At 42.3% G+C, this 20,464-nt stretch overlaps 4 protein-coding genes across 11 annotated transcripts in view; all 4 read left to right on the top strand.

Annotated features, from left to right (window-relative positions):
* The window catches only part of LOC112450944 (zinc finger protein with KRAB and SCAN domains 5-like), a 9,256-nt gene extending 8,176 nt beyond the window's left edge, over nucleotides 1-1,080 (top strand). For 2 of the 3 annotated variants that reach the window (XM_037978628.1, XM_037978629.1), the window contains one exon: nucleotides 132-1,080. In XM_037978628.1, coding sequence (XP_037834556.1) covers nucleotides 132-381 — 250 coding nt within the window. In that variant the 3' untranslated portion in view covers nucleotides 382-1,080. The remainder of the gene's footprint in view (nucleotides 1-131) is intronic. The other variant, XM_037978630.1, reaches the window with a different exon arrangement.
* Nucleotides 1,081-1,218: 138 nt separating this feature from the next.
* Nucleotides 1,219-6,498, top strand: nudt9 (nudix (nucleoside diphosphate linked moiety X)-type motif 9). 6 transcript variants are annotated; one of them, XM_017428071.3, is made up of 8 exons: nucleotides 1,219-1,449; nucleotides 1,596-1,883; nucleotides 2,523-2,612; nucleotides 3,016-3,102; nucleotides 3,287-3,398; nucleotides 4,112-4,258; nucleotides 4,684-4,768; nucleotides 5,212-6,498. In XM_017428071.3, the coding sequence occupies exons 1-8, from the start codon at nucleotides 1,292-1,294 to the stop codon at nucleotides 5,355-5,357; spliced, it is 1,113 nt and encodes a 370-aa protein (XP_017283560.1). In that variant the 5' UTR covers nucleotides 1,219-1,291; the 3' UTR covers nucleotides 5,358-6,498. The 6 variants fall into 6 exon arrangements, with proteins under 6 accessions (XP_017283560.1, XP_017283561.1, XP_017283563.1 ...); XM_017428072.3 differs by having other exon boundaries at nucleotides 1,224-1,392; nucleotides 2,520-2,612; XM_017428074.3 differs by having other exon boundaries at nucleotides 1,225-1,492; nucleotides 2,520-2,612.
* A 714-nt stretch (nucleotides 6,499-7,212) lies between these two features.
* Nucleotides 7,213-11,834, top strand: si:ch211-11k18.4. The gene is made up of 12 exons (XM_017428111.3): nucleotides 7,213-7,501; nucleotides 7,908-8,019; nucleotides 8,171-8,264; nucleotides 8,477-8,531; nucleotides 8,652-8,792; nucleotides 9,093-9,253; nucleotides 9,645-9,743; nucleotides 9,825-9,970; nucleotides 10,072-10,243; nucleotides 10,333-10,445; nucleotides 10,943-11,027; nucleotides 11,122-11,834. The coding sequence occupies exons 1-12, from the start codon at nucleotides 7,384-7,386 to the stop codon at nucleotides 11,179-11,181; spliced, it is 1,356 nt and encodes a 451-aa protein (XP_017283600.1). The 5' UTR covers nucleotides 7,213-7,383; the 3' UTR covers nucleotides 11,182-11,834.
* Nucleotides 11,835-13,872: 2,038 nt separating this feature from the next.
* Nucleotides 13,873-20,464, top strand: rabep2 (rabaptin, RAB GTPase binding effector protein 2). The gene is made up of 12 exons (XM_017428112.3): nucleotides 13,873-14,082; nucleotides 15,892-16,047; nucleotides 17,209-17,291; nucleotides 17,386-17,760; nucleotides 17,864-17,959; nucleotides 18,049-18,147; nucleotides 18,593-18,706; nucleotides 19,251-19,329; nucleotides 19,452-19,463; nucleotides 19,667-19,800; nucleotides 20,118-20,234; nucleotides 20,313-20,464. The coding sequence occupies exons 1-12, from the start codon at nucleotides 14,058-14,060 to the stop codon at nucleotides 20,415-20,417; spliced, it is 1,395 nt and encodes a 464-aa protein (XP_017283601.1). The 5' UTR covers nucleotides 13,873-14,057; the 3' UTR covers nucleotides 20,418-20,464.

The raw sequence follows: 20,464 nt of genomic DNA on the forward strand, positions 1-20,464 counted from the left end.
AGTTTAGTCATCCACATGAGAACTCACACAGGTGAGAAGCCTTTTAATTGTCAGGCCTGTGGAAAAAGTTACAGTCAACAAAATAGTTTTAAATACCACATGAAAACTCACACAGGTGAGAAGCCTTTTAAGTGTCAGACCTGTGGAAAAAGTTTTAATCAAAGATCCAATTTAGTCATCCACATGAGAACTCACACAGGTGAGAAGCCTTTTAATTGTCAGACCTGTGGAAAAAGTTACAGTCAACAAAATAGTTTTAAATACCACATGAGAACTCATACAGTTGAGAAGCCTTTTAAGTGTCAGACCTGTGGAAAAAGGTTTAATCAAAGATCCGATTTAGTCAAACACATGACAATTCACAGAGGTCAGGAGGGGTGATCTTGTGACTCTTGTACCTTTCTCAACTCTGAGGTACATTAAACCTCTGAGTTGAGAAGGTGGAGTCGTTCCTCATCATTAAACTGTAGTCCACCAGAGAGAAAGGTTTGTTTGAAAAGTTAAATAAGATTAAAACCATCGCTTTCTTTTTGAGCTGTTGCCCAGTTTACTCAGACTTGTATAAAATGTTATCCCTTTAAGACTGTGGCATTGTGGGTAATGTAGTTGTGAGTTTGGTAAAGTAGGATTCACCAGAGGAACGTGGGAAAACAGACATTAGGTATTTAGAGAAATTCAACTTTGAAAATATAATTATCTGAATGTTCTTTTATGGTCATTGTTTTTCAGAATGTATCATCAAATGCTGTAAATTAATTTTTAATTTTATTTTTTGCCATTTCTTTGGCACCAGTTGGATTGTGTTCTTGTTTAGCTGTCCTTGTTTTTTTTTTTTTTTTCTTCTTTTTCTTTCTGGAGTTTAGAAATTAAATGCCTGGTGCTAAAGTGATGAGGTATAAGGCTACAGATTATGCTGTTTGCCTGAATCATTTTTTTTTTTTTTTGTTTAGTAAGTTTGAACTGTTTTAGGTTGTGAAAACTTTTAATATCTTTTACGTTTCTCATGCTTTTTCTAAAATCAAACAATAAAAGACGAAAGTTTAGTGACCTGAAAAAAATAAATAAATACATTGATCAATATCACGCGCAAGGACTTTATTTTAAAAATGTTCACAAAATTGTAGGGCAGACCCGTATTACAGCCAAATCTAATTTTACAGAGGCGAACGTTGGTCACCATGGAAACGAGTGCGGCTGCAGTAAAAGGACGCGCCTTCGCTTACGTCACCACGTAAGGCGGTGCACTTCCTGGATCCTGTTGTGGTCGCCGTTGACCAATATCAATCGAGGAATGGTGTGTTTAGCTTCGGGGCGAAACTGGGCAGGCACGATTCGTTTGACGTTGACTCTTCTCGGACTCCCGTACATCCCCCGTGCCTCCGAGTTATTAAAGTACGAGCGGGAACATTTGCTGCGAAGACTTGCATGTAAACTACACCCTGTTAAATTGTACGTTTTGACGGCGGCTTGTTACAGTTTCAGGCTAACATTTGTAAGAGATTGTATGTATTTGCCTGCATGAAAGAAAAAATACCTTAAATATGTGGAGTTTTGATGCCTCATACGCCTTTCTTTCTTTCTTTGCTCTTCTTCAGGTCTGGGATCTCTTGCACATATCCTCATCCCGACAGAACTTGTCAAAACCTCACACCATTCAGTGCCAGCTGCTGTAGGGTTTTCACCACCAGAGCCAGTACCATGCCGTCTTCAAAAGTACCACACGTGAAGTCCAGGTGCCCCCAGTATCCAGGGTCCAGCATCAAGCGCTTCCCTGTCCCTGACGACAAGGTGGGCTGGGGTCAGAAGTGGCCCCAGTATGATCCAGTCAGCTACACGGCTCCTGAAGTTTTGAAGAAGCCAGCCTGGGCAGATCCTGATGTTGGGTGAGCTTTAATGCACGCTGAGTACATTTTGATGAAGTCGGGAGTTGAACAAGTCGGATTGGAAAATTAGAGACAGAGAAATTCTGGCAGCAAAGGTCAAAGGAAAGGCTTACAAGGCAGTGGCGAGAGCAGCTGTGTTGTATGGTTTGGAGGAAAAAAAGACAGGAGACAGAACTGGAAGTGGCCGAGCTGAAGATGTTGAGGTTCTCTTTGGGAAGGACAAGGATGGACAGGATTAGGAATGAGGTCATCAGAGGTCCAGCACAGGTTGAAGGACTGGGAGATAGTTAGACTGAGATGGTTTGGACATGTGCAGAGGTGGGACAGTGGGTATATTGGTAGAAGGTTGTTAGAGATGCAGCTGCCAGGAAAAAGACAAACAGGAGATATCTGGATGCAGTTAGAGAGGACATGGAGGTAGTTGGAGTGAGGACAGAGGACACAGAAGACAGAGTTAGGAGGAGGACAACCCCTGAAAAGGGAACAGATGAAAAAAAAGAAGAATTAGATAATGAAATCTGAGAGTTTCTGAGTGTTAGAAGATATTCAGAAAAATTAGATTTAATGTCTGTAAGTCTTGATAAAAGTCAAAACGTATTTATTAATACTATGTCCGTGCGACATTTGCTTTTTTAGCAGCTCTTTCTCTCCTAAGTTCAACGCCGTGGACGGTGCTGTGGACAGGACGAGCTTCGAAGGGAGCTACCGAGTGGAAAATGGAAAGCCGCTGTAAGTTACTGGATACAGAAATAAAAATAAAAAAACAAAAATAGTTCTTTTGATGCTTTTCTCTGACATCTGATCGATAACACTGTAGGTTTGGTGGCACTGTCTTTTCGATTCGCTTCTGCACTGTTCAGAGCTGCGGTTTGAAACAAATTTATTGATCATCTGTTCGCATCAAGGGAGACACCTAATGGGGGTTTAATATTAATGCACAAAACATGAGTCAGGGCAGAGTCAGCTGATGATCACCAACGGGAGGATTGCTGTTCTTCTCAAAGCTCTTCACCGAGGAGTTCTTGTGTTTGGAACAGACTGTCTCAGGCTTATTTGAAACCTTTGAGTCATTCTGGCGTCTTCGTTAAACATCCACCCAAAGCTGCCTAATATCGAAGCTTCTGCTCTGCAGAAATCCCCTCGGACGCACGGGTTTGACTGGACGAGGTTTGCTCGGGCGATGGGGACCCAACCATGCAGCAGATCCCATCGTCACCAGGTAACTTTACTGCACCTCGAGCATATTGGTAGGGCTTCATTTTTCCTTGACTGAAAATAAGGAAATCTCCCCTTCGACAAAGGAAGTTTTTTTTTTCCATTTCCTGGTAATAGAAGCAGTTTTTGCCTTCATTGTGTGCTCTCTTATCCCCACCCGAATGTTGACATATTTCTCTGTCTGGCAGATGGAAGGTGGATAAAAGTGGAGCAAAGATAATTCACTCCGTGTCCAAACTGCCCATTCTGCAGTTTGTGGCCATCAGGAGGAAGGACTGCGGGGAGTGGGCCATTCCTGGGGTGGGTTTCTCTTACGTTTCTTTTACTGGTGTAGAGAAGGACTGAAACTGCCAAAATCAAATATAAATATACCATTATATGACAAGAAGGTTGTTTAGTCTTTTTTATTTCATTAATTTCCTCTTTAATTCCTTAAATGTATTTATTTTGTATTTTTACAATGTGTTGTAATGAACTTTGTATGAGTACAGATTCACACAAAGGTAAAAAGAAAATATAAAAACAGAAAAACTAAATATGAATAAGAGACTGTACAGGAAGGGCAAATTTACAGCATGAGAAGAAACGCTGCGCAGGTCAGACTCAAAGAGACGTGCAGCTGTAGGATCATTTAAAGAATGTACAGCGTGTGTATTCTGCATGAAAAAGACACTATTTGCAAGAAATGGAAAAAATGCAAGTGACAGCAGAGATGTAAAGACTTCTTGAGTTTGCTGGGTGATGGTTGAAAAGTCTGACAGCTGCTGGGAGGAAGGCTGAAGGAGCTCTCCACCTCTGCTACAGCTTCATGCACTTGGCGAGGGAGACATTGTCCAACACTGTTGTTCTTTTTGAGTTCTTCCGTCTCCCACCACCGACTCTGGGTCAAGGGGTCATCCTCGGACATTCAAGCCATTTGAAGAAAAAAACAAACAAAAAAACAGGACAAAAAGAAGTCTGGCACAGTTACGTTTAAATCCCAGATTTCCTTCGTTGTCTGCTGGGTTTTGCAGGGGATGGTGGATCCAGGCGAGCAGGTGTCTGTCACGCTGCAGCGGGAGTTCTCGGAGGAAGCGCTCAACTCGCTTGCGGTGCCACCGGCAGAGAAAGCGGAAATCCACAAACGCGTCACCAAACTCTTCCAATCCCAGGGGTTTCAGGTCAGTCAGTGACACCCGGACTCAGATCTTCACCGTCGTGTTGACAGACATCAGCGTCTCTGTCAGGAACAAAACCAAATTAAAGCCACACTCACACTGCTGATACTTATAGGTATTTTGTATTTCCCAGAGTGTCTTCACTGTTAAATGATCAGCTCAGCTGTGTTGTATACATCCTTCCATCATTCTGTTTAAGTGAGGTGAAAACAACCTAAATATACAATAAAGTTCTCTTTAACTGTGGGTTCCTCACAGCCTGTATGTATGCAAGTAAATGTTTCAAAATACATAATTTTTTGTGACTTTTTTTTGAACATCTAACCTTATAAAGCTATTTAAATGGCCCAAAAAATGAGATGGAAAAGCAATTAAAGAGTTTTCTTTTGAGCTCGCATTAAATTTCTTCCTCCATCTTCCTCCTTCAGGTCTACAAAGGCTACGTCGACGATCCGAGAAACACCGACAATGCTTGGATGGAGACCATTGCTGCCAACTTTCACAATGAAGCAGGTATCTTCTAGCTGCAGTTTGCTGTACTTGATGTCCATATCCAAGATCGAAAGTAGCATTTCTTGATGTTGCCTGCCACCTTAAGCTTTTAGAACTTGCCTGATCTGTTAGTGTTCAGAGCACGTGTTGGTGTCAACTCTCAGCTACTACCACACCAAACTTTAGCTCAGTGTCTGTAAAACTGACTGATCCGTAGATATTTTTGTGTTTTCTGGCGTAGATTAGCCGTGGCGACCATCGCGAACCAGGTCGGCTCCAAACGTTTATCAGTTGTAGACGTACATCCAGTGATTGCTCTGTGGAAGTTTCGTTAAAATCCACCCAGCGGTTCGTGAGATATTTTGGTAACAGACGGACGCCTGCAGACACGCGTGGGCAGACAGTGGCGTGATAATAAAATTCAGGATGCAAGACTTTTCTCGAGCTATCTGTTGTTGTTGCAGGTGACAGTGTGAGCAGGCTGCCGCTGCATGCCGGCGACGACGCAGGACAAGTCCAGTGGGTCGACATTGAATCGTCTTTCACTCTGTATGCGAGTCACTCCCATTTCCTGCAGCTGGTTGCCAAAGAGAGGAAGGCTCACTGGTAACCAAAGACAGTTACCAGCTGATGGAACGATGAAGTAAACGAGAGCCGTGAGATCTCTTGTGCATGTAGGAAGCATGACCTCTGATGTGAACCCTCTCTTACTAATTTATTCAAAATAATCTGACGTAATGCTAGAAACCTAATCTGCATTTATTAAATTAGCACTATAAGGCAAGAACAAACTGTGTGATTCTGTAATACATGCTGCAATTACAGCAACTTCTATTTAAAGCGGCAACAGTGGAGTCTGACTGAACCTGCTGCACTTTATTACTGCCGCTCAGTGTTTCCTTGAGACTGAGCTTTTCCAGACCAAAACTAAATTTATTTTTCTGCAAAGATTATTATTTTTTTTGTCTTCAAGCTGAGTTTACAGATTCTTTAAGAGAAGAAGGGAAAAGTGTAACAACGTGAGGGTGAGGGTGATCCGTACGGCTCTTACAGGAAGAGGAGAAGAATCCGGCTGTAATCAGGTTTATTAAGTTGGGACCTCTTACAAGACAAACGCTAATGAAATTAGAGCCGGTCCCTAGGAGGCGCCACGAATCCAATCAGGCTACTCTATTCGCTCTCATCACTTCTTCAGGACACATTTGCCCGTACGACTTGAAATTCAGGTGATGCCAGGTTTGACCTCTGCTCCAATGAGAGGGCGGGATGCCGTTCTCCTGCCTTTCAGCTTCATTAGAGCGTTTACTGCTGGAGTATCGATAGCATTTATTGGTACACAAGGAAGGAGTGTTTCCATTGAAGATTTACATTTAAACTGGCAGCTCTTTTTCTCTGTTCTTTTACGTTCTTCTTCAGGGAATAAGACAAGAACTCAAACGAAATGTCAAGAAAACAGAGTTAGTATTAAGATTTTTTTTACATGGAATTGAAACGACTGTAAACAAGCTGTGACACCAAACTTGTTTCAGACGTTTTTGCTAAATTTGCACCAAATATTTGACACCAGAAAGTTGCATTTTTCTTCCAGTTTAGAAATTGTCTTACTGTATGTCTAACATTAGCTCACTGATCACATATAAACATTAACCTTCATATGTATGCACAAACCTGATGTCCTGCCTTTGGGATGCTTCCCTAATGTCTGATGTAGAAATATGTCATGTCAATAAAAACAATACAATACAATACAATGTATGTTTGATTTTACTGAAGCAAGTTCAATGTATTTATAGCTATATTTAGTTCAGTTAGTCTTTTTATTCTGTTGTTTTTGCTATCACAAGGACACTGAATATGTACTGTTGTAAAGTTTTAAATTGAGTAAGTATTAAGTTATTCACTAAATTCATTTTTTTTACACACAGCTTTAAACCAAATAGCCCCTTTGCTCGGATAGTAACATTTCATTGAGTAAATTGGTTTTAAAGAGGAGTAGAGCATATTGATATTTTATCATGCACAATACTTTTAATCCATATTGTTACTTAGTGGAAAAGAGGTAGCAAACTGATCTTAAAGTCAAATACAAAATTACAAAATTATTACAAAGTTATTTGTTTTTAAGCAGCAGAATTCATGGCCTGCACTGCCTAAATCTAAGCATTAATGTTGCAGCAAATGGCTGCCTGTAGATTTAATGCTCACACATTTTTGTGTAACATAATCAAGTTAAAATGTTGACAAATCTGTGAATGTTTAAAAAAAAGCTTAGAAGGTTTAAACAAACATTTCGTATAGCATGTTTCATTTAGTAGATATAACTTTTGAAATCACATTTAATATCAGAAACCCTTTTTGTGCCTCTTTTTTTCATCATTTTAAAGTATTTGGTCGTTTTTGAAATGCTGAGGCCGGTTTAACAGTTTAAAAACTACATTTCCCAGAATCCCGCGCGACAGACGACGTCCTAACTGGCGACGTGGCTGAAATACGTCTCATCCCGGGGCTTCAGTGGACCGGCGTGATTCAAATTGACAAACCGGAGGCTCCTACAGCTGCTTCTCGACTTCAAACGCCAATAACAAGTCTTTTTTTTGTGGTAATTTTGAATACTTTGACTACCTCACGGTGTCACCATGTCGGGTAAAGTGAAGAGCCGGAGCGCCGCTAACGCAGACTCCATAGCGGGCGGTGTGTCCTGTGATGAGCGCATCTTGCGGGATATTCATAAAATGTACACGGACCCGGACAGCGGTGAGCAGACTCATTCAAACACGCTCAACAATCACCAGTCTGAACATTTTCAAGTCTTGTACAGGTTAGCTAGCTAACAGGGTAACGCCATAGGGGAATGTAAGGAGGCTAATTGTTAGCTAAGTTTGCTAACAAGGAGTTTAAGACTTGGCTGACGCTGCATGATTTGTCAAAGTTAAGCCAGTTAGGTTAGTCATCCTCTGCTTTATTATCCTTTAAAGCATCATTATGAGTCGGTGTCACTGTTTGCTGATACTGTCAGCATACAGAGAGATACCATAACCATAATTAGGTCTGAAATCAAAGAGACTTCATTCATCTTCAGTCATCCTGCAGGTTCACCTTAAGCACAATGGTGGCTCCAGTGGCCTCTATTAAACAAATGGGTACTTTTTTTGTTCTGTAGGGTTGATTCCAGTGGCTGAATCTGTTGGTGTGAAATTGCTGCCACCCAGGAAGAAAATCACAGTGATGCTGATGGGCAACCACTCCGCTGGGAAAAGCTCCTTCATCAATTGGTAAATAAATGGCGTTCAACGCAGCTACCAAGTTGCAAAGATAAACAAGGTTGCCCTCGGTTATCTCCTGAGCTCTTGTTTCAAACAGGGTGAACAAGACGTCCTTTTAGTTCCTTTCCTGTTGTGATATATATAAATTTGTTTTGGTCAGGTACGTGGAGGAACACATCCAACGCACTGGCGTGGCCATCGAGACACAAGGCTTCAGCTTTGTCACGAGTGGCCGCAAGAGAGAGTCCCTCACAGTGAGCGCAATGGCACATTATCTGTGTTAAATAGGATCGCCGTCTGTCTGGAAGTAAACACAAAGACTTGTCAAAGTGCACGTGTTTGGTTCATTCAAAATGCAGAGATTGTATGAACAGCGATGAGTTTTTCTTTTCCCTCTTTCAGTCCTAAACATTTGGTCCCACATGCGATCAATCTCTGACACGTGTGGTTTGGTTGGTTTCTTTAGGGAAATGCCACCCTTCACTTGTATCCACATTTCAAGCCTCTGCAGCAGTTTAAAGGTGAGATGTTGCACAAGAGCATATTCTGATTATGTGGCTAGTGTTTAAATTTTTTTTTTATCAAAGAAGAGGCTCTGTCTTATTCTCATCACTGGCCTGTCTCTTCGAATTATTTTGCAGGTGTTACAGAGTATCTGAGCACGGAGATCTGCACGTCGAGACAGAAACGGTTCAGCCTGGTGACGTTTGTCGATTCTCCAGGTTTGGTGGACGGCGACATGAAATATCCATTTGATGTGGATGAGGTTATCCTGTGGCTCGGTTGGTTGCTGTTTTGGTTTTGTCTTTTTTGCCTAAGGTGACATTTTATTTAGCCAAAAATCAATGTTAAAACACTGATTTACCTGCTGGTATTGTCTTTACTTGAATATGAGCTGCTCTGCTTTTGCACTGAACCTTCACAAAGAAAACTTAACACGTGTTTTATAATCATTTAAGGTGAATCATTTTTGTCACGGTTTAATAAATTATGTGCTTTAAAAAAAATAAAGAAGTAAGCCTTTTATTATTTTTTTTACTATCATTGGTTTGATATTATTGCTCCATGGCTTTTACTTTCAGGGGACCTTTGTGACCTTATTCTGGTCTTCTTTGACCCCATGGGTCAGGCTCTGTGCAAGCGCACACTCAACATCGTGGAAAGCCTGAATGAGAAGCACGGCGAGCGGCTGCATTTTTACCTGAGCAAAGCTGACGAAGCGGGCGGAGAGTCGGACAGACAGGTAACGCAGAAAAACGCATCATTTATTAACAGGCTATCTAAAAAAATAAAGGAAGATGTCAAGAAACACAGAGTGGAAAACCAAATGTAAAAATGAGTCTGACTGAAACAAATTTTTGTTGTGATCGGTTCATGTTAACCAGAGCGACAGGCACTTTGTTGGCATTTCTTTGGTTTTGTTTCTACAACATGGATAATCTCAGTTGGATAAGTGGAAACTTGTTTCCCTGACCTGACCTCAGCCCAACATGTTATCATTTGTGTTGTGTCCGTCAGAGCCTTGAGGCCGTAAGAAGTTATTATTTTTACTGATAGCTGATTAAATCGTGAACAGAAAATGACTCCCGCCCTCTCCCTGTCTGACCTAATTCTGGCTTCTTTCCGTGTCTCAGCGAGTTTTGATGCAGATCGTTCAGGAGCTCTGCAAGCGGCCAGGACTCAACAAATGTGGCTTTGAGATGCCCACCATCTACATTCCCAACCCAGCCAAGGTAGGAGTCGACCTCCCTTTAAACTCTACGTGTGGATCGTTTAAAGCCGCTGACCGCTGTTTGTCGCGTTCTCATCCTCAGCCCAGCCGCTGTGTGAACCAGATCGAGGACGTTTGCCGCACGGTCGAGAAAACCATCAACCAGACAGTCCAGAACACGCTCAACTCTCTGGAGAGGGACTGCGAGCTCATCGGCGAGGCCATCGCCGATAAACTCAATAGGGACAGGTGAGTAATGGACACACCCTTGGTCCTGTCAGGTGTCGGATGACGACTGGTGATGTCAGCTGATGTCCTGTTCGGAGATAACCGTGACCTCGATCTTGCAGACAGACGAGTTTGGAGAACAGACGTGCGCGCTGTAAGAGCTGCTTCCTGACTCTGCTGGGTTTCAGCGTCCCTCTGGCCCTGCTGGCCCTGCTGATCCTGGGCACTTTGTCCCAGGAGCTTCTGGAGGCGTCTCTGGGCCGTGAGGGAACCGAGGCCCTCTCTCTCTATCTGGTGAGTGTCCCAAGCAAGTGCACCGTCAACAGTTTTGTTGTTGATTTTAAAGCTTCGACCTAACCTGGGGCTGCCTCTGTGTCACACAGACTCCCGTGGTGAGAATCTTTGACTCCCTGTCTGGCACGCAGCAGCTTTACGCCTGCGGCGGCCTGGTCCTTTTGTCCTTCCTCCTGCTCATCATCGCACGCTTCTCCTTCAGGTAGGAGACATCGCTACCATCAGAACTTCCATTTATTGCCTTACTACTTTTATTTTTTATCCTCTAACCCAGCATTACCATCTTTCCCAGGTAAACTTTTGTCTACTTTTAAATATTTTAAACTAAACTAGTTTCAGAGTGAAAGAAACTGAGAAATTACAGGAACGAAAATGAGTTAAATGTCCTAAAAGCATAAAGTTCATATTAAAAAACTGAATCTTCAGACACATTTAGTGTGAAGGGAAACAAATCAAAATAAGATATTTGAGTGTGTATAACTTTTATGTATAATTTAATATTTACTATGTAAAAAAGAGCTGAAACACTTGAGCCCCAGCATCTGTCTTTGCTTCTCACAGAAGCATTAAAAGCCCTTTCCCTGAAGTGCTTCGGTGTTTTTGTGAACTGGTCTCAGTTTGTCGTTAAGCAGCAGCACGATCACTTTGAAGGCCTTCTTGTAAGTTCTCGTAAGAACCTCTGGCTTTGGCTCTCCGCAGGACTCGTTCGACCCTCTCGGGCAAGCAGAAGCGGCAGCTGCAGGACAAGCTGGACTACGTTCAGGAGGTGGTGAAGAGCAAAAAGGTACCGCGCTCGTGTCGTCCGAGTCTGAAAATGGTTCCGGCGTGGAGAGAGGAGCTCTTCTAATAGTCCCTTCTTCTCCTCTTCCCCCCCGTAGAAAAAGCTCTACGAGGAATATTTACGTCAGAGTGTCAGCGATCACGACATGGACTCGTGAGGAAAAGGTCGACGCAGACGCATACCCACCACGGCCTGGGACTGTTTTGCCAAGATGACAAGTCACAGAAAACCAGCCAACGATTGATTTTTTTTTTTAGTTTTATTAGGAGAAACCCATCCAACCTCCGGCGCTTTAAGTCCTTTAAAGCCTGTTTGCCTGTGAGGTGAGGTGAACGCTGTTACAAACAACACTACCTGCAGATGAGACCAAACGTTACTGATTAGTTCTTGTGAGCACTTCACTGCTTGTATCCTGTGCCTCCGCTTTACTTAAAGGAATTCAGGTTAAAAAAAAAAACACTTTACCAAAACCATTCTCAGTCCAAACTGTTTACACCGACACGTAGCACTGATTTCCACGAGTCCCTTTGTATGAAGACATTCACCAGCGTTTTATACAATGTTTTTGACTGCTTATCGTGTCGTCACGGTTTTTTAAGAATCCAGTATTCGCAGATTAGTCAGATTATAGAATATTCAATTGTGTGCACAAATTTTGCAGGTCTTGGTTGTTTGTCAGCAACCAAAACTTGCATCCGTGACCAATTCAACTCTTGTTTTTTATTTTATGTCTGTATCATGATGATGTTTTCATTATAAGTGAATAAATAAATTGAAGAAAGTTCAATAAAGGAAGTTATTTCATTTTGACTGGAGGCTTTATGAAATAATTTGGGGAATTAAATGACTGAGTTGTAGCCTTTTTGCTTGACTTTGGTGCATTTATATCCAGTTTTTTCTTATACTCCATTTATTTATTTATTTTTATATCTCTTATAGTTGATAAAGTTTATTGAGAGTTTAACATCCTGCAGGTATTTTTAAGGATGATACTCATAACCTCGCACAGTTTGGCTGCAGAGATGAGTCCTGTTCGTTTTACAGATCCGGTTTCCAGATGATGAGATGGAAACAAGTCAGGCGTGTAGGAGAGACGAGGACTGGAAGGTCGGGCTGAAAACCCACGAATAGCACAGTGGGGGAGGGTGTGGGAGGGTGTGGATACCAGGATTTCAGTCTCATTGCGGCTTTAAAAGCTTTAACAAACCAGAAGCGGTCGGGGTAGAAAACATTAAAGAGACTGGCAGTTTTGGTTTGCCAGTTTCTAGCAAAATGTTTGACTCTGTTTAACTCTTTAAAGTAATTTAGTAAGTTAAAACATTACAAAACAGATGAAATCAGCCTGTTTTTAACGTGTACATGTGGATAAGCATCAGACTGTTGTTTTCCTGTTTTTATTTTCTCATTATTTATTTATTTTTTTCTTTGCAATCTGATTACTTCTGCACACTTTGTGCTCATTTAGCTGTTCGTACATCAAGACATTCAGCTCTTTCAGGAAACGGCAGCTGTGGCTTTTGGTTTTTGGGACATTTATACTTTTCCAAAAATATTTAACTTAATTTACAAATGCCTCAGAAATACACTGAGATCTCTTCAGTTCTTTCAAAAACATTGTCTAAAATTACCTTCAGCACATTTGATTTATTTTTGCTTTTTATGCTACTTTTTGCTTCTAGCCAACCTTTTGATATATTTGCTGATATATATTAGCTGCTTTTGGCTTTGGGTTTTGCCCCTTCTGGCTTTTAGCTGCTGTTCTGCTTCTTTTAGCTTTAACATCTCAGTTCCAGCTGCTTCAGTTCTCAGCATTCACAGAAAATGCAGACCTTCTGTCTGCAGAGCTCATCACGGGAGAAATCTGTGCAGAGATTATTGCTCTCTGGAAACAGCAGCTCTGTCTCATCAGCCTCCAAATTAAAGCTCTCCTGTTCAGGGGTTTCATACACTTTTTCCCCCCAAAATGAACAATAAAGAGTCAAACTGGACAGGTAGTAAAGAGATGCTGTATCAAAAGAAAACAGCCAACACGTCAGTAATACCAGTATTCCTCCAGCAGATGGCGGTATTTTGTGAAAGCTATGATTTTATCACCATCATTACAAAGACTTTAATTAGTAACAGGCTGTTGGGAACAAAAAATAAATAAATGTACAGTTGTTTTCTTTGCTAAGTTATCAGTTATGTGTTGATAAAGAAACTGATAGCTGTCTATTTCAGCGAGAGCAGTGTGACAAGGTTAAACAATTCATCTGAAAACAGGCAGATGCAAAAACTGAACTCAAAATGTTTTTTAAACCAGTTAATGTCTGCAGAAAATATCTTCTGGAAAGCCTGAAAAACTGCTGATCAAGACCACTTTAAAAGGTTATAAGAAAGTCCGGCTCCTTGCACAGCATTTTGTAGATATACTTGTATCACACTTGTTTAAAAATGCACCCTCAGAGCAGTACTGATCACAGGATGAAAACATTACAGAAACACTTTAAATTCAGGTTTGGGGACTAAAAGAAAAAGGTGAGAAAATGCACCACAGGGATGTTTGCGCTCAGACACTATTTTTAACTTTAATCATGATCCAAAGTCCAAAGAAAATCACTGAAAACCTCTTTAAATGGCCTGAAGAGCTGTTGATCAATGATCATTTTTAAAGAATATAAAGAAGCGAGGGGCGACTTGGGGCTTTTTTTTGTTGTCTTCTGTTAATTCATTTTACTTAAATGCAACAATCCTGACCCCTTGTTTGGTGTTTTTTTTTTTAGATTTCTGCCCTAAAAGAGTTCCAACATCATCTTATCTGCCTGCATAGTTTCATGGCTCACTCTGGCTCAGGCATTTCGTGAACAGGAAGGAGGTTGACGTGTTTTCCGCAGGCTTAAACCGGGGAAAAGTTGTTTCCTGAAGTTCACACTGTGTTGATGGTTTCCACACCAAAACCACTGTGCCTGTGCAAACTATATTAAAAAAAGGAATATGGACTTTCGGGACTTTTGAACGCTTTTCTCCCCTGCCTCCGTCGGAGAGGACGACAGGATGAGCTCCCGAAAGGAAGACCCAGGTAGCAGAACAATAAAAAGAGTAAACAACAGGTTAAACTTTAATCTGCTTTACAGCAACAAGTGGCTGCGAGACGATCCTGACCTATTTACGACCTGGACGTTGTTGTTGAATGTTGAAATTTCTTGTGTTCATAAAGTTTTTTCTTTTTGTCGTGTTCGGTGAAACCCGTTGGTGGTGAAACCCGTTGGTGCTGAAACCGACGGTCGGCCTGTTAGCATTATTTACCGTAGAAATGAACAGGCGCCGCTAGCCGCAAGCTAACACTCCAACTTAGTTGTGTCCAAACCTTCAATTCAAACTTTAAATTCGGACTAAAGTAGTTTTCAATACTCTTTAGCTGCGTTTTTACCTCGGAGACATTAATCCCCCTGCACCACCATTAAAATAAAATGGAAAAAAAAGAAAGAAATCATGACACTTTTTTAATGTAGCTTTTTAATATCTGTTGTTATTGTTAAATGTGTCAATAAAGATTCAGTTTTCAAAGTTTTTACTAACGCAAAACAGCAAAAAATGTCGTAATACGGATATTATCTGCGATCTAGGCCAAAAACAACATTATTAATATCACTGAAAGCGAAAATACCCCGACAGATATGTTTCGAAAGGCTCTTACTCACTTTCAGTATTTTTTTTACTATGAATTAGAGTAATTAATTTTATTTCTTTTTAGTTTTGTGACTACTTAAATCAAATTTAACAAGCTCAAGTGTTTTGGTTTTGCTGTCAGATCAATTTAGTGCTTTAAAATGTCCATTTCTTGCAACATGTTTGAGATTAAGTATCAGATATCATGTTATATAACCTTCTTAAGTACAACACAGGTATCTTAGGTGTGTCCTTAAGTCCTGTACTTGTGTAAATATGCTCTGAATGTCTTTTAAAATTATGCTTTGAGGTGAAATCCTGCTGCAGCACTTGTTACTTGTACAAGCGGTGTTGCAATTTGGCCCAATCTAATGAAAATCTTTGCAATTTTGTCATCTGGAGCTGCTGCAGGAAGAGATAATATGTCAATGTATAAAACGGAAGAAGATTGAAAAGATATAAAAAGGAAAATATAGTATGTATGTTTAAGCTTATTGTAGATGATAAGAATGCCACAGAAACAACAGACGGGTAATAAATCCATTGAATATATTCAGGATTCAGGTTTTTTTTTTGGTGACTGGATATGTTAGGATTCTGTTGGATAAATAAGTAGCTCATCTTTCTTAGGGTAAATCAGAGTTATTAAAATGATGCCCACCTCCTTTGAATCCCAGTGGATTAAACAATGTAAAAAAAAAAAATAGATGACTACAAATGGCGCCCACTCCCAAACCATAGTTTTATCGTCAGGTCTGGCCCTCCATAACCTTAAACCTTACGTATAAAAGATGTAAAATTTTAAAGCAGCGGTCGTGCAAATGTTCTTGTTTATGTATTTCACACAACTTAAATGATTAAACAAAATATCTGATGCGACAACAGGCCGGTGACGCCAGTTTTAGGTGAAGAGAAGTAGCTTGTTCTATTTACGAATCTGTCGTCATTCAGATATGAGTGTAACACTGCTTCTATTTAAAAACAAAATTAGTTGTAGATTTAACCAAGTAAACCATCACATATAAGTTCAGTTTGTCAAGATTAATGAGCAAATTTGAGCACGCTCCACTAAATATTCAGTAAATAAATGCAGAAACATTGACTTTTACCATAAAGTTTAACTTGCTCAAAGCGTTTATGCCCGACTGTGTGTAACGTCTGCTAGCCCTAACGTCCTGACAGACGAAGACCAACTTCGCAGCCTGTGTGTTGTTTTCAGAGGTGAGCCTGCAAGCCCAGCTCGCCGAGTGCCAAGCCCAGGCCGAGCACTGGCAGGCCGTGGCGACGATCTGTGAGCTGAACAAACAGGAGGAACTGGAAGACCTGCAGAAACAATATGATCAAGAGATACAGTCGCTGCAGGAGGCCCTCAGAGGTCAGTTGCATTGTGAGTTTTTACATTTACATGTTGCGTAATGAGCAGGAGTCCCTTCTCAGTGTGACTATGCACACATGAGGTCAGCATTTTTGTTTATTTCTTTTTTCTTTAAGTCATAAAAAAAACAAAATGAATTCATGGATTATTTAAACAATTGTGCAGCTCTTTATATAACTTCTCTGGGATAAACATAAATAAATACAAATGCTGAACTCGTACGTGTATCACATACTGTTTGAACTAAGAGCTCTGACAACGTCACGGAAATGTGAGTAAGTTTTAAATGTGTTTGGTGCAATTTTCCTCAAAAAAAGCAAAAATTATCAGTTTTATTTCCAGTTTATTTTACAAAACTTTTGCTAATTATTTTACTAATTATTTACGTTCTTAAAGTTAGGACCTTTTTAAATGCATCGTCTCATGTAGCGTTACGGCACAATCAGATGTTTTGGATCTTTTGAACATCAGAAACCTTCTTCCTGATGATTCATTTGACCTTCATTTGGGTTCAGCTGCTGTTCCTTAGCCGGGTTCTTCCATGGTTTCCCTCCTAATCCACACCCGCTGTGATGCAGACACCAGTGAAGACCTTTCAGAAAGATTTTTCTTACAAAGCCTCCCCCTCCATAGGTCAGCACTTTACCCTCCAGCCTCGTCTGCGACGTGGTCCCGATACTTTGATCTCTTCCAGTCTTAGGCCTCGTCCTTGCAGCCCCTCCATGTCAATAAATGCTCCAGTGTGATCAGGTTTCATGCGCACTCTGACACGATGTGATGTTGGGTCTCAGTGAGGTCTTGTAGACACACTCTCTACCAAAGTCCTTGTCATTTGCGCTGTTACCACCACCTCCTCTGGCCGCCACACCTACCAGCCCTCCTTGGTATTTTAATGACATCGTCCACTTCCTGCCAGCCTCGATTACCACTCTTGTCCTAGGAAAGTCTAGGTTTGCTTGACTTTCAAAGCTGTAGCGCCTTCTTGGAAGGCTTGGAACTTCCCAATAAAATTTATTTTGGTAGCCCTGGCCATCTCTGAAGATGGCAAATGAATAGAGAATTATATGCTGTAAAATCTTTGTGATTGCTTCCAAAGGTTAGAAAACGGGACTAATTATGTAAGGAAGACAAAAAAAAAAATGAATCCTTTACTTTTTTCAGAGACAGCAGCTCAGTATGAAGCCAGGATAGCCGTGCTGCAGTCTCAGCCCTCGGACTGGAGGAGATCCAGCGGAAAGAGCAAGGTCAGTGTGCACCGGTGTTATTTTTTTTATTTTTTTCCCCAGAACTGCTGAGCGTTTTGGACTCAACTCCCTTCATTTGTTTCCTGTCTGTTAGAAAAGTAACAGGAAGGGCAGGGTGGATCCAGAAGTCTCCGCCAACGACTCCCTAACATCGGGGGTCAACAGCTCGATGGAGGACGAAGCGTCATCTCCAGCGGACCGAGCGCAGAGTCGGCCGGCAGAGCTGGAGGCAGCAGAGGGCGAAGGGGCGGCACTTTCAACAGAGGGATATTTTTCACTACAGCACTGCGACTCGGCCTCGCTGTCCTCCTTCACTCTGGACACGCCCTCTCTGCCCAGAAAGCTCCTCGGTCAGGAGGACACGGAGTCGCTGGTTTCTACGGGAACCCTGGTGCCTGAAGCCATTTACCTGCCACCGGCCGGACACCGGCTTGTAACGCACAGCGACTGGGATGCACTCAACGCACAGGTTGGGACGCCATAAGTCTTTTCTTACGGCTTCTTCTCCTATGTGAGCGCTGAGCTGTTTGATTGTTTTGGTCCGGTTTGAAGTAGTCTGTTTTGTTCTGCAGCTGTCGGAGCTGCGAGGGGAAGTGAGCCGGCTGCAGGCGGAGAAGGAAGAGCTGGAGAGAGAACTGGACACGCAGACCAACCACACACACCAACAGGTGGGCGGCGCCGCTCTGTGTGCTTCAGGTGAAGTTTTTTTCGGCGAAGCGAGCGGCAAACGCGGTGAATTTTATGTGTCGGTGTTCAGGTGTCGACGCTCCAGTCCCAGGTTCAGGCTTCAGAGGCCCTCCTTCAGGATTTGCAGAAATCTTTCAGCCAGTCACAGAACGCAGTCCAGAGCCGGCTGGTGAGTGATCATAAAACACCTCTTCACATTAAAGGAAGACTAAGAAGGTTGTCCCAGGTTAAACAAACTGGATTTTACACGTTTATTGCAAAAAAGTAGACTTCCTAGCAGGTAAATTTGGTTACTTTTTGGCAGTCAGGGCAGATTTTCACCCCAGTTTCCACAATAATCTTTTCATCCAACTCTAAAAGGATTTTGGGAAACACAAGGGCTGATAATCCCTCTGTCTCTGAAAAGCAAAGATGGGCAATAATGTTTTTGCCTGTGTCTGTGAACCAATGATTTACACAGTAACTCATTCATCCACCACATAATGATGAAGCTAAGAAAATTAATTTGAGAATCTGGTACTGATTTGTCTCTGTGGTTGTGCTTATTGTTCACACACAAATGCAGTGTTTGGACTCAGACTTAAGGTTTTGTGTGTGTGTGTGTGTGTGTCCAGGCGGAGCTGTCCCTGTCTCAGCGGAAAATGTGCAGTGAGCTGTCCAAACTGAAAGGAGACGAGGCTGCAGAGGACCTGCCAGACACCGGCTCATCGTTCTCGGCCACGCTGCATGTACGGTTACCGTTTTTTTACAGGACGTCTCACCCAAACGGTGCTGCTGGGAGGGGGAAAAAAACATTCAATGAAAATTTAATTAGCACGGATTGTAGCACAGCTGGTGAGATTCAGACACAATTAGGTCACATCAAATATTTAAAAGTAAATCTAAGCTTGCAAAACTAACGGGAACAGAAACGCATGAAAACTTTCTGCTTTGAGTTTCTCTTCCTCAGTAGGAGAGCTTCAAACCCGTGAAACCTCTCACATGCTGACTTCCTGCAGCTCCAAGTGTTTATTTTCGTACAGGTTTAATTCATAATTGAGTTTTAACAACAAGCAACTTCTTCCGGTGTGAGGTTACGTCATTTTATTGCTTTTTCATGCAGTAAATATTTCCGAACGGGTGATTTTGGTGACGCTTTTCGCAGCTTTTTGTGAACGCAGCACAAGGAGGCACCGTGTCAGGCTTCAGAGCTGCCTCGCTGCGGCGCAGCTTTGTCGCGAACGTCTGTTTGTGCGGCTCGGCGTGAACTCACGATTTGGTCCGATCCTGCAGGGGGCGCACTGCGAGGAGCGCCTTCGCATCGAGATCGTCAACCTGAGGGAGCAGCTGGACACTCGGGCGGAGGAGAACGGTCGGTGGATTGGTTTGTTGTTGTTGTTCCATTTTTTTTTCTCTGTTGACTGTCACCGACACTGAAAGTGCTCCTTTACTCCCCTCCACGCCTCCCGGCTGCTCCTGATCGCAACTTGCCAGAAGTTTTAGAAGGTGAGCGAACGACTCTTGCTTTGTTATGGAGTTTGTAAGCCAAGCAGCAGGTCTTGGGATTGTGTTGGAAGACATTTTATTCAGATTTTTGTCACCTTTAGCATCTGTACCCTCCTCCTGGATATTAAAACCGACCACCAACGTAAGGAAATGTGTTCATAAACGGGAGAAATCGTTAAATTGTGCTGTGATTGTATCCGCAGTGCAGCTTTCCACTCTGAGGACGGAGACAGAGAAGATCCAGTCCGAGCTCGTGGCGTGTCGCACTGAAGTGGACGGCCTGCGGGTGGCGCTCACCCATCTACAGAACACCAACAAAACCCTCAGCAGTGAAAAGGTGAATCTAACTGCAGTTCTTCTGACTGTCCGCTCCAAAGTGTTGATTGCATTGGTGGCTTGTGTTAGCTAAGCTCATTTTGAGATCATCTAAAAGGGTCAAAATATCAATTTTGATTGTTTTCGGTTTTTAAAAGCCATTACTTTATGTACCTTCTAATGTACTCGTTTTTTTTGCAAAGCTACATCCTGTAAAACACTTCATCACATCTGAAGTCTAATTTATTAGACATAGCTGTAAGGTTTTGTTTGCTGGATCAGATATTCAGCCATGTTTAATCACTCAGTATAATAATACGATGTCTCTGTGGCTCTCAGGCGACTCTGAACCAAAAGTGTCTGGAGCTGCGAAGCCAAGTGATCAGTCTGCGCTCTCAGCTCGACACCAGCCAGGCCGTTCAGAGAGACTTCGTCCAGCTCTCCCAGTCGCTTCAGGTACGGTAGGAAACAGCGGGAAAAAAATCCCCGAAGCCCGAGAATAAATTCAAGCACGTGGCCTCGCTCCTCTTTCAGGTGAAGATGGAGTTGGTCCGGCAGGCGGAGAGCCTGGAACAAGTCCAGGAAATCCTGGAGGGGGACGCCAGCGAAGCGGATTCTCAGCCTGCTGATGCCTCTTGAGCTTTAGGAACCGAAGGCCAAAATTAAACAACCCGGGGGGGGGGGGG

This window comes from Kryptolebias marmoratus, linkage group LG12 (genome assembly GCF_001649575.2).
Source record: "Kryptolebias marmoratus isolate JLee-2015 linkage group LG12, ASM164957v2, whole genome shotgun sequence".
In the NCBI taxonomy this organism is placed as follows: Eukaryota; Metazoa; Chordata; class Actinopteri; order Cyprinodontiformes; family Rivulidae; genus Kryptolebias; species Kryptolebias marmoratus.